At 42.0% G+C, this 17,782-nt stretch overlaps 1 protein-coding gene across 1 annotated transcript in view; it reads right to left on the bottom strand.

Annotated features, from left to right (window-relative positions):
• jarid2b (jumonji and AT-rich interaction domain containing 2b) overlaps positions 1-17,782 on the bottom strand; it is a 117,788-nt gene that overhangs the window by 24,013 nt on the left and 75,993 nt on the right. Inside the window, exon 4 of the mRNA XM_074687641.1 lies at positions 8,385-8,611. Within this exon, the coding sequence (XP_074543742.1) occupies positions 8,385-8,611 (227 nt within the window). The remainder of the gene's footprint in view (positions 1-8,384; positions 8,612-17,782) is intronic.

The raw sequence follows: 17,782 nt of genomic DNA, 5'->3' as shown, positions 1-17,782 counted from the left end.
GAGCAATGCATGATTATAAGTCAATTAAAATAATGTTAAGCCCCTGAAAATAGGCTGAATTTAACTAGCCTGCATTAAGCTATACTGAGTACTTAAAATGACACAGAGTGAATTAAGAATTAGCCAAGCCAATTACTGAATTACAGCACTTGTTTAGGAAGGAGCTGTGAATACTTCTCTTAAAGTTCATGATTGGGATACATTATTAGGAGGCTTAATGAGAGAGTGGAGATAAAGAAAGTATTAGGGCTGAAAATAATTCAAGTCTTTAATAGATGCACACAAAGGATGCTGGAAGGAGCTGAAAAGGTTGAACTGTAAGGTTTCCTGTTTGTCAAAAATTGCTTTAAAAGGCTCATCTGTGAATTATGTAAACTTCAGCGTTAAGTAAGCAGCCTCTATGCTGTAAGAGGACAAAGGCGCTTAGTCTGGAAACACTTCACATTTGTGTGTAAGTGTGTACGTGAGATAGCATTCGTGCCTAAATGACAGCCAGTGTAAGCCCCTGCTTTTTCCTATGACAAAGAGCAGGACATGGTGGAAGGCTTAGCTGGTGCTAACTAGTACCATGCATACCAGAGTGCTGTCTAACACTGAGGCTCTCGCCTTTATATAGCCCCACTGCAGGATGAAATATGGACAGAAGAAATAAGAGAGTACCAGAGTGAAAAAAACATGTTCTTTCACCAATTTAAGCTGCTGTGAATCAACTTCTTTAATGATTTGGCACATTATTTTATGCTTTGATGAGAGCATAAAACCTAAACATATTGAAACCATTATGTTTCTTCTCTTAAGCATGAGCTTTTAACGTTGATTCATTTTCATTCTAAAGTGCAACAACGACTATAACTGGCCAGTCAGGAGACCTATGGCTCCCAAACGTCGACTCACATTTAGTTTGAAAGCTTTGTTTGAATTTCCTTCTGGTATTAAAGCTTTTTCAGAACACTAAAAATAAGAGCAAGGTAATAAAGAATCTTGTAGTGCCTTGGATCATAATTTTCACACAGCAGCTCTGCCAGTTTTTAATTATCTCCTCAGAGAACTGCTGGGAACAGAAATCTGTGGTGGCAGCAGATTTTACCTGCACTATTCAGCTTCTAAAGGAGGTCTGTAGGGTGAAATATAACCGCAACAACAACGGTGAAATATGACGTTTACATAATCCACACTGACCCACATTGTAAGGTTTGTTCGTTCACAGGCAGGGGTGGATTCTCACACTGTGTCTGGTTTAAAAAAGACCTTGTAAGTCGCGCACAGTGTGTGTTTCCATGTTGTGGTTTCTTGGCATACGACATGCAGTAGGATGAAAACGACTATAAGTGGTAGCAGAAGTGCAGTTTTCCAGTTTTAAACCAATGCATGGTATCTGAGAGGTTAGCTCACCACAGCGCACATACAAACCAGCACTACAAGAACACACACGTTTACACACAAAAGAACAAACACGCTGCACCGACATGTCGTTTATCTTGGCGACAGAGCAAACAAACACACCGAGGTGGCGCACACACTGGCCCAATCAGCTTCTAATGACCTGCTTCATTAGCTAAATAGCTGTAATTTACTGCGCTGATCAGGGGTCACAAGGCCAATGGCAAACAGACCACAGGGGCAGGAGTGGAGGGAGGAGGGTGTGTGTTTGCTCAGAGGTGCAGGGATGAGGAGATGAAATGTGCGAACAGAGAGGAAGTGTGTGAGTGTGTTGCTTTAGCTCTTGTGTGCAGGGAGTTCAGGATTCGGGAACGCACACAAAGGTTATCAGAGGTGTGAGAAAGAGAAAAGCACATAGAGAAGAAGGATGTGGAACTTTAACAACTGGATCAAATGTTTCTAGGAGCCCTGATATGAAAATGTGAAGGATGTTTGGAAAACTGAACAGACAGAACCCTCCTGTAAAGTGGATCTTGTGGTACTGACCACTGGCATCCAGACCAGACCCCAAATCCACCAGAAAACAAGTACACACATACATGGTGGAGAAAAAGACACAGTCCTTCTCTAAGACCTCCAACAGAGTTTGAGCCCAATCCCCCAATTACATCCTTTTTTCATCCGCCTCATTCCGACCACAGACGAATCATAATTAGGTCTGAAAGAGTCTATTAGGATTGTCATTTTTAAACAGGGCTCATGGGTGGGGAGTGGGGTGTGGGGGGGCATAATTACAAACCCACCATTCTCTGGCTATACCCTTTCTTTGTCCCCATAACTAGAAGTGAAACAATGAGGACAATTTAAATAGTCAATCAGGAGGCTTTAGCTGCCGCAGGGACACGTGAATGTGCTGCTGACTTGTGACAAAATGCTGCATTTGTTTTCACAAAGATGTTTTTTAAGAGAAGGTCAGAGAAGGAGATAAATCTGGATTCTGTTGAATGGAGAAGAAAAGTTATCTCACAAGAGGAGAAACACGCAAGGAGAGAAAAGACAGCGAGGATTAGGGATTACGTCTCCATTGACGTTCCTTGATGTCAGCAAAACCATTAACCCCGCAAACAGCGGCTCCGCTCTGGGAGGAGAATGCAGAATGAGTCCTTACTGTGCCACCAACTTCTGCACAGCACCATGAGCGACGAGAGAGTTGCGACTAGATTCAAGCTGCGTTCAGGCTCTAATCAAACAGCAATCACACATTAGAGAGAGAGAAAAGTAGCATATCCCCAAGGGAAATTCAGCTGTCACAGCAGCAATGCACTCGAGAGGCGCATGAGTGGCTGTCGGACTACATATCCAATTCCCAGGAGTGTGAGAGTGCTTCTAGTAAAGTGAGATTCTCAGACAATAAAAATACCTTCAAACCAAATCAAATCTAGCTATTTAGTTTAAGGTCCCAAGTGAGATTAATTGGATTGGCAGCCATTTTTTTTTTCAAAACAGATGTTACAAGTCCACATTTGTCCCGCATGTGTAATCACGTATTGGGATTTGAGCTCCTGGGTTCACTGGGTCAGGGATAGGAGGTTATGTAAGCACAGTCAGAGAGGATCTGGCCTCGCTGAACCCACAAGAGAGGCACCACACGCAGGATGGCAGGTATGGAAGAAAGCCCAACAGGGACCGAGGTAAACACAGCAGAGGTGCACGGATAAAGTGTTGAACTGGCGCACACACACTTAGAAAATCACAGAGGAGGAATCACACTCCTGGAAATGAGAGTTACGTAAGAAGCTCATTTCCAGGAGTGTGTGTGCAGGCAGTTACTCATTTGCTCTCTAATCTATTCTTATCTCATTTATGTCTATGTGTGTAGGAGTGTGTGTGTGTGTGTAGGAGTGTGTGTGTGTGTGACACTATGGCGACTTCATAAAACATGCAGTTTATTCTTTTCATTTAAAAGAGACAATTCAAAACCCTTGAATGACGTGGAGAACCTGGAGCACGCTGTTAATGAGGTCTCCATTAACAATGCATGACACCACTTCTTAATACTCTTCTCACTACTGCCCCCATCCTGCCAACAGCAGCACTACACCCTTTGGGTTACCAGAGGCAGACAGAGCTAGAGGCAGACTGTCTGGCTACCACCCAAATGGCTTTCTCCATGGATATAAACAGCCCAACTACAGGCCTGGACCACACATAAACACCATTCTGCGAACGCGGGCAAGGACTGAGCACTCTACGAAGAAGTGTGTGTCTATGTGTGTGTGTGTGTGTGTGTGTGTGTGTGTGCGCGCAGGAGAGTAAGATGAGCTGTGTGATAAATACAGAATATAGACCCTAGACAGAGTGGGTGGTGAGTATACATGGTGTGTATCCTCCTCTGTATACAGTAGACATCTAGAAATCTTGTTTTTCACTTTCCTGTCCGTTACTCCCACATTGCATCAGAATAATCTGGCAGCACTGCTCCCCTCCTCGAGGAATTAAAAATAACTTTTCCTCAGATGCAGCAACACCAACATCACCAGCAGCAGCCAGCCAAATCATGTTCACAGGGAATAAAATCCCAAAAGAATAAGATGTCCTCAAGTTAACAGCTCCAAAAAGACACGAGTAGCGTGCAAAATGATGGAAAACTGAGTTTTTCTTCCAGAACACAGAGTGACACACGAGTCCTTCTTTTATCCTTTTTTTGTTGCACACTTGCTTCAAATCTTTCAACTTTAAACTGCTTTTATGAAGCTGTCAAGACTGAGTGATGGATAGAAGCCTTTGGGATGGATGTGTAATGTTTGCCAGATAAGGAAAGCAAACAAAGCAGAGGGTGTGTGTGCGTGTGGGGGGGGGGCTTACGGTGTGTTTACACATTGTGAACGTTTGACCTGAGACAGATCCCAGAAATCAGAGCTGGTAAAATTTCAAGGTAAAGATGTTGCTAGCAGGGGCGTGTCCAGAGGAAGGGCCTGGGGAGGCTTCGCCCATCTTGGCTGGAGGCCACACACAAACCACTATTGGCTGGATCTCTGTTATAATCACCCATTTGATTTTTGATCTAAAAGACTGCCAAAGAAAACTGCAGCAGCCCGTTGGAACAAAAATCAAATAGCTAAGTTAAAAAGAAGTCCCACCTCCGATTGAGCTTCAAATACCTTTTTTTTAATGAGACTGGTGCATAGGAGAAGAATGTGTCTAATAAAGTTGTTCGAAATAAAAGTTACCAGCAAATCTATTTTTCTACAGTAACACAATTGGATGGATATTTTCTAGATCTTTCTTAGAAGATGAAGTTAAGAAGACTCTCTCTTTTCCACGTGTGGATGTTATAGAAACATTTTGGCCTTACGTCCACTCATTGTTAAAGTTGCAGGTCACTTTAAACAGAAATTTGTTCAAACTTTTTGTGCAGACAGCAGAACTTGTGTTCTTTATGTGTACTCCATAAGCACCAAGATAACTAGTTTCTTTGTGGTGGCTTGGTAACATTAGGTTTGATCACATGTTTAGAGGGAAAGCTCACATTAGTCAGTCCCCATGTGGGCCCCTGAGTCAAAAAGCCTGGACACACCCTTGGTTGTAAATGTCTCTTTATAGCTTCAAAAAGTCATCTAAATGAAACAGAGAAGAAAGTGAATTATGGAGGATCATAGGTTTAAGATTTCCATTATATGGCTAAAGATCTGTCAGCTGTATTTTGGTAGCAGACATGAAGAAGCCCAATATGTGTGATGGTCAGATCACCACCGAGACGTGTATCAGGAACTTAAAGGGGATTGTGGGTGCTAGACGAGTTCAGACGGTATCAAAGACCGGAGTCCCTTTGAAAAGATTAACCAGGCTAACACGGCTGTCCTCATGGGCTGTCTCTCCTCATATACCCTGGACGCTGCATGTGTAACACACACACACACACGCACACACAGCCGATGGCACACAGTAGATAAGCAGAACAGGCAGCACAAGCAGTGAGCCTGGATTTGCAACCACGCACAAACTCCAGACACACACACACACACTCACAAACTCACAAATGTACAACCTCAAGGGCTGCACTGACATTCTCCCATGTCCCTCTCTTGGTAAGGGTCCTTGCATATGGGTCATATAAGAGGCCAAGGGGAGAACAGAGCCCGCACAGGAAAATGTCATCCTCACAGCATGGATAGCAGCACACACACCATTACACACAAAGCTAAACCAGGTCTATAAATACAGCGGTAAAGCAGGGAGCAGCAGAGTGGAAAAAGCCCAGTGGAAAACCATTCAATCGTTAGCTTAGCAGCCTAGCTCTAAAATTAGCCTGCACATTGCAGCAGAATACAGCACAGAGACCAGAAATCAGCCTGCAAAGCACCATTTCTAACCTTAATTATAAAGAGGGAAACTGAGTCAGGACCAGGCACCTACACCTCATTAAGGGCGGGGTTAGCTTAGCACCCAGTGCTCGGAATAATCTCCAACTCACAGCATATGAGACATTATATCATTAGCCTATGTAACACCCTGGCTTATATGCAAATCAAAACCCCTGTCAGCCAAGACTTCAGTCCTTTTTAGCAGCCTTCAATTAAACATTCTTGAATGAGCCCTGTAAGGTTAAAATGACGTTCTATAATGGGAGTCTGAACACCAACGTATAGCCACCAGGTCCCCGCAGACATGAATCTAAATTCGCCTCCCCTGAATCTACAGCCTACTTTGTAATACGGGCAGAGGTTAATAATGATAACAGCAAATTAATCTGAAGTGAGGCGTTTTGTCTTCTAAATGAGTTAATTCTGGCTGTCAGGGCGTGTTTAAGGAAAAGGTGAGTGGGGTATTCACAAAAGGGATAAAGTGAAGATAGCCCAGAAAAGTCACAGCCAAGGTTGTAGGAGAAAATGGTCCAAAACTTTTTATAATTCAGGCCTGGAGTGTGTCACAGCGGCTTCTTTCGTATCCCATAAGTGAAGGATTGATAGATAAAAATGAAAAGTAGGGCTGATGATTGTTCAAGTGTAGAGGGGTCATTGTAACTTGCACACATGCCAACCTCAAGTTTTGTGTATAACAGGTTACAAGTGTCGTAATTAACAATAGACATGTACAACAGTGTCACAATGAGTATGACTCCTCTAACTTGTTCATTTTTGCATTTTAGGGCTTAATAGGGTTGATTAAAGAAATCATTGTGTTGTATTGGATGGTATTATAGCCTATAGCATGTGCTCATGTTGTAGCCCCATAGCTTATCATATTTTACCCTATGCCACACTAATACTACCAAATTGTATCATTGCCTGTTTGGTCATATTGTATTGTATTGTAAACTACTCTACCGTATCCTTTGGCATCACATCACATCATATCCTATGTTATCCACGCTTTCCAATGCTGTCCTATTGGATCGTATCCAATGCTCTCCTAAGCTATCTAGCTGTATCCCAAGGTATTGTGTCATATCAAACTATAACACATTGTACCATAATGCATTGCTTCTAATCGTAATGAACTGACCCTATCATAGCGTCTGCCATCCTATCCTATCCTATCCTATCCTATCCTACTGTATGGTACTGAATCCCATTGCAGTGTATTGTGATATACAGGGTGGGCCATAAGTTTCTACACATAGGAAAGATAAACATTTTATGTTAAACCACCATTTTTTAATTATATAATGTGCTCTATATGATAAGCATTGACCCGAAAACACGAGTTAATACATGTTTTCCAATGTTAATGAACTTGCATTAGCACAGTTTAAGTTATACTTGTAGTGGTGTTGTTGATACGTTCCTTGAGATGATTTATGTCATGTACCTTCACCTGATGCACAATGGCCTGAATGAATATGTGTTTTTGAAACAATGGTAATCATATTGAGCACATTATATAAAAAAAGAAACTGTTTTCCAACATAAAATGTTTATTTTTCCTATGTATGGAAACTTAAGGCCCACCCTGTAGAGTATGACAACATATCAAATCTCATAGTGCTTCAATGTTGAGGATCAATAGTGATTACATTTTGTAGACATTTCGTAAACTGTGTACACATTTTCAAAACTCGGGAGGAAAAGAGACTTGTACAGTTCCTGTGAGTGTGTAGGGGGTCGTGGCTAATTTGAGTCCATGTACACAAGCAGCTCATATGACTGTGTGATAGTGTCTTAATGCCTGCACTTATCCCAAATAGTTTACCCTGTCAGGACCCTCCCTGTAAACAATACAGCCGTGTGTGGCACCACAGAGCTGTACACACACACACATGCACACACACACACACACACACACTCACATGAATAAAAAAATCTGCTGCTAATTGCTCTGCTATGACTTTAACAGTTCATTTGACATCAGAGGTGCTACATAGTGTCAGTGAACCTGTTTTTGTAGTGTCGGTGTGTGACTGTACTTTGTGCACGAGCAGCTGCTGTGTTTGAGGGTGATGGGCATGGTGTCAAAGAGACAGGAAGCTGCTGAAAGGTAGTGTGTGTGTTTCTGTGTGTGTGTGTGTGTGTGTGTGTGTGTGTGTGTGTGTGTGTGTGTGTGTGTGTGTGTGTGTGTGTGTGTGTGTGTGTGTGTGTGTGTGTGTGTGTGTGTGTAAGCTGATGAAATACAGGATAATCTTAGCTTGAGGCAAGTACATAGTTATTTGGAGCATGAGTGTGTGTGTAAGAACGATGTAGGTTACTCAAAAACCCGACTTGGTAAAACTCACTTTATGTGCTGTTGAACTGCTACTGAGAGCATTTTTATGAGCCTGTGTGTTCTCAGATTTCTCTACAGACCTTAATGCGACACAGTCTATCTCATGCTGAACAAATACTGGGGGACTGACCTCACAAATACTTGATCCTGATATTTGTCAGTTATTGAGTGTGTTCATAAGCTCACAAAGATATCAAACAGCGGCAAAATGTTACACAGCCTCAGAGGTAATATACAGTTGTTTTTAGCTGACACCAGTGTCCAGGACTGTAATGTTAGCTGGAGAATTATCTGCGTCTTACCTCGAAGGCAGAGAAAGGTGAGGAAATCCTCCGTCTTGGGCTTGCGTCTTGACAGGTCCTGGATGGAGGAGGACAGTGATGAAGAGGAGAGCGACAAGAGGGATGAGGAGGGCACAGAGGCTAGAACAGTGGTGTTCAGGGTGCCCGGTTCAGCCACTTTGACGGGCGTAGTGCTGGGCGAGTTGGGCTGCGACTGGGCAAACTTCCTCTGGGCTTGTAGCCGAGGTCTGAGAGAAAAAAAAAACAGAAGAGGGGAGTTAAGTTACTGGTGTGTTATAATTCATTTGAAATCCAGAGACAGTTACCATGTGTGATGTAAATGTGTTCTTTTACATGAGAAAACACTTATGTCTTGTTTTTTTCTTGACAGCCCATTTGACCTCCATGCACGCCCAGGTCCTGATCACTCACACCTGTGGACCTGCTACAAAAGTCAGTGTTTGGCTCCTCTCACTGTCTCTCGCACTGCAGCCAGGCTCAGTAGAATCATTCACCCTCATTTTGCTCTCATATTGATGATGTTTCAAATAAATCATTGTTTAACACTCTATTTTTGACTCTTATGTTGCTTCCCCTGAGCCAGGGCCGTAACACCGTACATGCAGAAACCACTACCGATAAGCATTAAAGAGAGGAACGATGATGAAGCTAATTACAGCGTGTAATAAAGGATATCACTTATAATGACTGAACACAGCGCTGCAAGAGCAAAACTCAAGTTCTTCAATCTTTTGTAGCTTTATATTTTTCTTACTCAGCCATATTATTTTCCCCTTTCCCCTCCATCCTTCCCGCGTTATGGTTTCCTTCCCTGTGTGACGCACAGAGATGCCTCTTTCATTTTTCTCTCAGCTTGTCTCCTTTCTCTCTTTATGCCACAGTGTGTGTCAGCGAAGCGGGAGAAGGAGAAGAATATTAAAGAAGTGGATGTTTAAAGGAAAGCGAAGGACTTACTTGTCACACCGCCTCCCTCTTACAGCGCACACACTTTACTTGTAACACATGCACACACTCAAAGAATTCCCGTCCTACACTGTCAGGGCTACAGGAAGCAGCAAGAGGCCTCAATCGATTAGCACTGCTGTGTGTTTTAGAGAGAGCAACACTAGAAATGTTAAGAAGCAGTGATAGAAGCAATGTGATATCCTGGTATGATTTGTCAATTTGCCGTGGACCGAATAGAAGCGAGTGGAGATAGGATCATGTCTGGAGAACACCCACAATGCATTTGGCTCACTGAAAAGGTGCAGAGTTCCGATTACACTTCAATCAGAGAACAGCGTGGTGTCAAAACGTGTCAATTTCCAGCCGTGACATGTGTGTGGGCTCAATATGTGACGAATTGAGAGATGATTGCGCGTACATTGCCAAAGCAAACCGCTCAAACACAAGGCGCCAGGAAAACGGAGAAAACATCAGTTTGCACACGGCTAGTTTGTTTACAATCAGTCAGCAAACAAAAGCCTCTGATTAGCTTAGCATTTTATAAAGCAGAATCAAAGGGTGCAAACATGAGACGCATTAGCATTAACACAAACCTTAGTTTACTTTAATTTTCAGGTGGCAAAACATCCATCACACTCCAAATTTTCCCTCTTTGCATGCACAAAATATTCCTCTGTGCAAAAGCTGAATCACATATTTTGCTTCATGAAGGTTTCATGGTTCTGCATTATTTTAGCGTTAAGCTAGAGACAGGTGCACGCAGAGACAGCTCTAATCCCTTATTATTACAGAACAAAGAACGCATCTGTTTTTAAGAAACAACAATACAGTGGAGACAGGTGTCACTTCACCTGTGGCCATTAATGCGCTTAATAAGGAGTGAAAACATATAGGGTGAGAAGGCAGCACGCATTCGAAGATATAAAATTGAACAAAGGTGCAAGAGAGGTGAGATTACCTGATTTTAGGTAGTAAAAGAGTGAATGATCGATAGTTGTTTATACTACTATATCTACTATTACTACTACTAATAATAATAATAATTATAATAATAATAACAATAATAATAATAATAATAATAAGAAGAAGAAGAAGAAGAAGAAGAAGAAGAAGAAGAAGAAGAAGAAGAAGAAGAAGTAGAAGAAGAAGAAGAAGAAGAAGAAGAAGAAGAAGAAGAAGAAGAAGAAGAACAACAACAACAACAACAATAAAAAATAATGGTAATAAAATTATAGTTACAAAGTGCTTTAAGGGCAGCTAAAAAAAAATTTTTTTTAAATCTGTGTTTCGGTAAAATCAGGCAGCAAACAAGATCAAATAAAAAAGAAAAAGAAAAAATTAAAACAATTACAAATAGGATGTAAAGACAAATGGGGAAAACAAAATTTAAAATACTAGAAAATAAAAACTTGAGTAAAATCAGGAAAAGCTCTTGGATTAAAGTAAGATGTGACTTAAAAGAGGTTACTGACCCAGCAGACTGTTCCAGAGCCTTGTAGCACAGACTGCAAATGCCTTATCTCCTTTGGTTTTAAGTCAAGTCACGGGCACTGTTAAAACACTTCTGCTTGGCTAAAATGTAGGAAGGTGCAACGCCATGAAGGACTTTAAAAGTAGTTAGTAAGATTTTAAAAACCAATTCTGCCAGTGTGAGGAGGATAAAATTGGGTTAATATGCTCACATCTCCTGGAAAGTTCCAGCTGAAGAGTGTGCTAAACATCCCCGCAGAGAGGAAAAAGTGCAAGAGGAAAAGTACAGTCGCTTTTGCACAATGCATGCAGGCAGTTTACACAAAACCATCCTTTGTTGTTGCCTGGCTGGATCGACTGCTACAGAAAAATCTTTTCCACGTACTTGCAAAGACTGAAAACTCATACCATACCTCTGCCCTCATGAAACATTTACCTCCTCTATCTGCGCACACGCCATTAAAAATCTTCAGCTGCTGCCACAAGGGAAGGAGAGTGCAGGGCATGCTGACAAAGAGAAGTATGGAAACGGATGAGGCCGGAGCCAGAAAGCGAGATGAAGTGATGGAGAGAGGTGGGAGAGGGCCGGTGGGAGGCTGGAAGCAGAGAGGCTTGCGTGACTGAAACAGTGAGTAAGATAAAGTGCGTGATTTGTTTACCATAACTTTAACTATATACAAAGCATTCATTGAAGAGTTTTCTTTTGAGGCACATTTTGTGGTTTGTCAGTGCACAACCATCACAAATGTAATGTGCATTGCATTCACTGTATAGAGTGTCTGCAACTTAAGTTACCATTACTTATTACAAATGCTTCATAACCAATCATCTCTAAATGTTTGTTGCATGTAGAAAATTGCAGCAAAGTTGTACATTTTCACTAACTTGTCTGCTTTATTTTGACAATCTAGGCCTTTGTATAACTAGGGTTGTACCTAGTTCTTCATATTTTGAGGCTCAGGGCAAAAGACAGAGCGGCCACACTGGACTGCCATGACGGTGTGTGGAAAGAACTTTAAGTACCCATGACTGTTTTGCTGACTCTGTGCTAATGCACAGTTCAAATGTGCAGCCACCCAAACCTGTCCCATCATCCTCTAAATCCAATCATCTGCAATTTAATATCATAGAGGAAGGAGCGATGCAGACTAAGTGGTGTGATGAACACTTTCTAAATATTAGACCAAGGAGAGACTGAGCTCTCCATAAAAGCTTCTTTGGTAAGCGAAACCCTGGATACTTTTATTGCTCCAGCTTAAGATGAATAGGATTCAATTTAACTGCTTAAAAAGGAGCGGGAGAGAGAAAGTGTGTATCTGGCCCACACACACCAAAAAAAGAAAACAGAAATAAAGCACAAGTGCAAGAGGATGTGGACAGAGACTGATGAGCTAATAAAGCAATGTGCTTACTTCACCCTGTCTAGACAGTCAACCAGAGCCTCTTTAGACAAGCCTTGGGTTTTCAGGGCTCAATGTTTTATTATCTGTTACCTTTTCACCAGCAGGGGAGAGAGACTTATTACTGTTTTTGTTTTCCTAAAGGAAAGAGCTGATAAACAAAGGTAATGAATACAGATCTGATTCACTGATGATCTGATAATACTTGGTGCAATGGAATGGATAATTACAACCTTTCTCTTTATCGCAAAAAAAAAACAACAAAAAAAAGAGACTGCTTGGAGATGGCAGAAAACTCTCTTAGAATTGTAGAGGTTTTTTTTTTATCTTTGTTGATGTAGTTTAAAGCACTTCAGTCCAAGATTAAGTGTCTTACTGAAGAATCTGAGCACATCATACCGTACCGTTTCAAACCACACTGTTAGATGCCATCCCATTGTCAGTATTGTATTGGATGAATCGTATCATATCCAATTGAAGCACTTTAAATGACATCAGGGACAGAGACTATCGGCCCTGATATTCGGCATTTTGAGGCATATCCGCATCACTTCTCTGTCCCCACCATTGTCCAACCCATAGCAGCATCTGACTGGTTATACGAGGAGCCATTGCTCAGGTAACAGCCAATCAGCCGTCAAAGCTGTGCATGCACATTGCTCACACACACACACACTGTGATGAGAAAATGTTTTGCTGAGTGGAGAAGCTTTTGGGAGCAGATGTATGTGTGTAATGTTTAAAATAATGATGCCAATATTTTCCACTTTTATTAGCAATGAATATATCTGATCCTAATATCAGTTATCAGCCTCCTTGACCACTTATAATTAGAGGTGGGAGAAAAAAATTGATGTATTGGGATTTTTTTGTTTGACAATACCAAAATTGGAATTCTTTGTCAAAAAAAAAAGATTTTATTTCAAATTCATTTCAGTCTTTGTTTATATACTGGATTGGAAAAAAGTTACCACTTTTCTTTAGCAGAGGGTGAAATGTTTTTCTCTGACTCACGTGATGTGCATTTCATGGGAAAATATGGTCCCTGATAGTCGGTCATTATTATTATTATTCAACTTTTTCACTTGGTCTGGTGTTAAAAAAGCAAACTCAAAATTGCCAAAATTGGAAATATCATATTGCAATTTAAATTGAATCGGCACCCCAAAAACCGTGATAGAATCAAGTCGCGAAATTGGCATCTTAACAATAGCATTTGTTGTGTTATGCTGTGTCATATTAACCTTGCAGAGCAGACGGACCTGCCTGATTCAGTTTCTGAACTCCTGCAGGTCCATCTTGAAAGGCTCCAATGACCAACGATTTCACTCGGCTAAATTCTAACCGGCCCAATCAGGGAAGAGAGGAGGGAGCTGTGGGAGCAGACGTGACATCAGCAGACTTTCGTACTTGTCAGCGTTCCTTTGATTCCCAAGTTAAATTTATAAAAACGGAAGCTGTCGTCTAATGCCTTTTTTACAGCTGTTTCTCGTGATTCAGTAGTTGTTCATCTTATGTTTCTTAGATGCATCGGCTCACATAAGCTACGTCATATCGTGGCTTGATGTTGATTGGTCCGTGGTGAGTGTGTTAATTAGACCGGTCGTCCAATCACCAGCTGCAGATTTTTTTTAAAGTCCCACCTCTGAAAACAAATCGGAAGAGCTGCTACCCAGATAGACTAGTGAAGTATTTCCGTGGCGGATATATGAAACTGTCCGTCTGGCATGTCAGGTTAGTGTCATATCCCTATCCATGCACAACTTATTATATCATACTGCGTCCTATCATGTTATTTTGTTCCTTATCATATAGTCTCGTAACATAGGGTAGTGTAATAATGGTACAGTATCATGACGAATCATGTTGTATGTCAACCTTTCTTACTGTATCCTATTATTATGGGATAGGTTATTGAATCATTGAAGTTTTGCATCACGTCAATTCATATCAGATAGTGTCGTAAACCGTGCCACTGTAACATGATCACTGCTGTCATCTGAGTCAAATTCAGCTTTTAACAATGACTGAAATTCACCACAATTTTGCAAATGTCTTGATGCGGAGTAAAAGCTTTCAGTTGAAATGAGGAGACAAGCGAGCAGGAGAAAAGCCTGAGTGTAGCTTAAACACCTACCCACACTAACACACTCACTCAAAGTCCCAAGGAGCAGGTAAATATGGAGAAATCAGCATGGGAACAATTTGCTATGACACAAATGTTTTAGTAAGTGCTGCCACTGCGCTGAAAGCTGAGTGGTAACCTGAGCTACTGATTTAGCCCCCCATCTGCCCAGAAGAAGGCCGCTGCCCATGAGAGACAGAGAGGGAGAGTGGTTGTGTGAATGTCTGTGTGTGTGTGTGTGTAAGCCAGGGTACACCATGTTCCCTAGTGTGTTGAACTATAGCACAGTCATTGGTACGGTGCCATGTAGGTACAAGTGAGGCTAGCCTAAGTTAAAATCAACCTGGTTGCCCCAAATGCAGGAGAACGAAGGGAGAGCCTGTGAGACACCGGGGAGTATAGAGGAAACAGAGATCCAATAGAGGGAGAAAAAGCAAAGAGATTACAGCAGGATGTCCCCATTCATCCCTTTCTAATCCACCTTTCATCCATCCTTTCCTCTCTCCATCCTTTCCTGCCACCCCCAGCCATCTCCCCTTCAAAGGGCGGCTCTAATGTCTAATATTACACATGCCAGCGTGGCTGCTAGAGCATTGATTATCTCTGGGAGAGACAGAGGGAGAAAATTTGACGATCCTGTCGGGCGGCAATCCTGGGAAAGGAGGGGGGAGGAGGGGAGTAGATAAAGAGCCATTAGTGGTTTCGCTCAAACAAGCAAAATGAAGTAAAAAGGGAAGAAAGTGGCGACAAAGGGATAGAAGATACAGTTCCTACAAAAGCACATGGTTCCTGTCAATCAAAGACAGCGCATCACTGAGCTCTCCTCTTCAGTCGTCACCTCATTAACACCCTTACAGTGATGGCTGTCTCCATGGGAACTGGTCTCAATGGGGTCATTTGGACTTAAGTTACAAGTACGTCAACAGGCATCCACCCTTCTGGAGTGTCTCTGAGGAAATCTACCCTCTTCACAAAGTTCAGGAGGCCTGATCAGAAAATCATACGACGTCTCTGAGTTCAGGAGAACGCTCAATAACTCAATAACCCTCGGTGCACAAACAGAGACCTCCTTACACCCGTTTACTGTCAGGGCCTGAGCTGTGAGAGCACGCAGAGAAGAAAACTTGCTGACTTGGCAAAAAAACAGTGCTTTTGCATGTAGAGCTGACAACAGCTGATTTATGAAGCCACATATCGACTCATTTATGCAGAAAACACTTAAAATAGATGCAAGGAGAAATTCTTTAAATGCCAATTAGGCAGGACTGATTGTTGAGGAAGCAAACTCACGCATATTTGATTCACTGAATAAGCTGTTGGCACAGCGAATCAGCATTTTTCAATTCTTTCATCTAATATTGATGAATGGAGTCCAGTATGAAGCAGTTTATGTAATATATCATTCAGAGCAGCAGCAGGAGCACGGACAAACAGGGAGACACCAACAGTGCTGAGGGTTTACCTCTGCAGCATGTTTAGAGTGACTCATGTGTTGCTCCTCGTGTGTGATTCAACAGGTCTACTTTGAATGAACAGGATTGAATTCTGGCTTCTATTAATTCTTAGTTTTATCCTTCAATAAAGTGGATGGAATGACGCTTGGATTTCTAAGACTCTTCATGTGAGAAGGCGTTAAAAGACGTGTGTGTGTCGACAGTCCTGGGGTCACACACTGCACACTGTGTCTCTTGTACGCAACCCCGGAGTCCTCCACAAGGGAGCCTCTGGCTGTGATGTGTGCCCGTGGCTGCACGCTCCAATTTCAGACCTTTGCTGCAGCGCTGTAACCCGATATGTGGAGAAGGCTGGCGAGTGCAACATGAGCTGGTCGTGCTTGTGTTGATTTGTGCCAATGTGTCAGCATCGGACTTTTAAAAGCACCAGTCTGCACACTGTGAAGTTCTTTAGATACCAACAACCAGCAGGGACGCCACGGATGCATTATTAATTACAAAAGGGTTGTGTGTCTTGATTGCAATCATACCTAAATAAAACACACACACATACAGGAGAGAACAGCAAGTGACTTAAAAACAGCTTCACAATAATACTTTAAATGGAGACTTTAACGATTTTTATCCACAAAACCTGCCCTGTAACAGTCTGTTAGTGCAGAAACATGTCTTTTGTAAATCACTCAGAGTTTATCCACCGTGTCTGTAAGGTTTGATAAACGTTGGCATGAGTCTGTGCTGGAGTCAGACGTTGCGTCCCCTCCCATGGTAAAGGTTATTGTGTGAGGAGCGGAGCGCTGATCCAGTGTCTGTACCTTAGGGGCTGTATTAATTGGCTCCAGATGGCCCACATGGTGCTGATAAAAGACTACCTCGCTGCAGCTGGCTCCGTGAGAGAGAGAAAGTGTGTGTGTGTATTTGCTCGAGTCAATCTTGTACATATGAGAGTGACATAAAGTCGCATGTTTGTGTGCACAGGAGAGAAAAGCATATCGGTGTTTGCTGCAGGGATCAAGTTTCTGAAAATGTGTGTTTGGTCAAAGTCTGACCCTGATTTTCCTGCGTTTTCATGTTGAATTATGTTTTCTGACAGTCTGCTCGGATCACATCTAAAGGCCCATAAATAAGTAAAGTTCAAGCAATCACACTGTTATTCCCACCATGTTTAGGTTTGTGTTAATATGTCATGAATATGTGCAAACTTTTCTTGCAGCACGCGGAAAAGTCTTCATCTCCTGTTTCAAAGGAGTCTTACATTTTACTACCAGGGTTAAAAGTTCATCAAGTGAACCTGAGTTTGCAAAAGCCGATGATGCACGATCAGCCGTAAATAAACGCTCACTCAAAATGTTTATTTCTCTTCTGTCTCCATGCATTTAGGAGAGAGACAGCTCTGCATTGAGCTGACCCACTGACCCTGAGTCTTACACACACACATACACACACACACCCATTGCATATACACCGAGCACGCCAAACATAAATAAACAGCGTCATTAGTCAATGAGCCGAGGCTGCTGAACGGACAAAAACGCACACAGGAGTCCACCTATTACTCACTGTGTTGGACTGAAATGTACACGTATAGAAGTCAAGTGGAACAGGCCTTAATAACCCTGAGAATAATGTATATACTGGAGCATTGGGGTATATTTTGTCAGCATGTGGTTTTAACGCTCAACTGCTTTGTGTTGACATCAAGATAAATGTGAGTTATTCTGAGGTGTGATAGTTTGCCTGTGGGTGTGTGTCTGTCCCAGTCCAGCTGTGATGGCTATACGCCTCAGAACGAGCCTGAAAGTAAGATTAAATACATTGCAGCGCCTGCGTTCATATTTAAATATAACCTTGGCTTTTAATCCCCTCTTCTCCTTTTTATTTTTTTCTGAATGAAACAATGAGACGGGAGATGGCCAGATAGGCAGATGTGAAGAAGAGAGACATCTTGATGATAGATCTTTATCTCTGAATATATAAATTCTATATTAGGTCAGATAGAAGTCA

This window comes from Halichoeres trimaculatus, unplaced genomic scaffold, assembly GCF_033239565.1.
Source record: "Halichoeres trimaculatus isolate MK-OKI-2021-1 unplaced genomic scaffold, fHalTri1.1 fHalTri1_scaffold_14, whole genome shotgun sequence".
NCBI lineage: Eukaryota > Metazoa > Chordata > Actinopteri > Labriformes > Labridae > Halichoeres > Halichoeres trimaculatus.
Note: the sequence above shows the minus strand (reverse complement) of the source record. Positions and strands in the feature narration are given on the sequence as shown.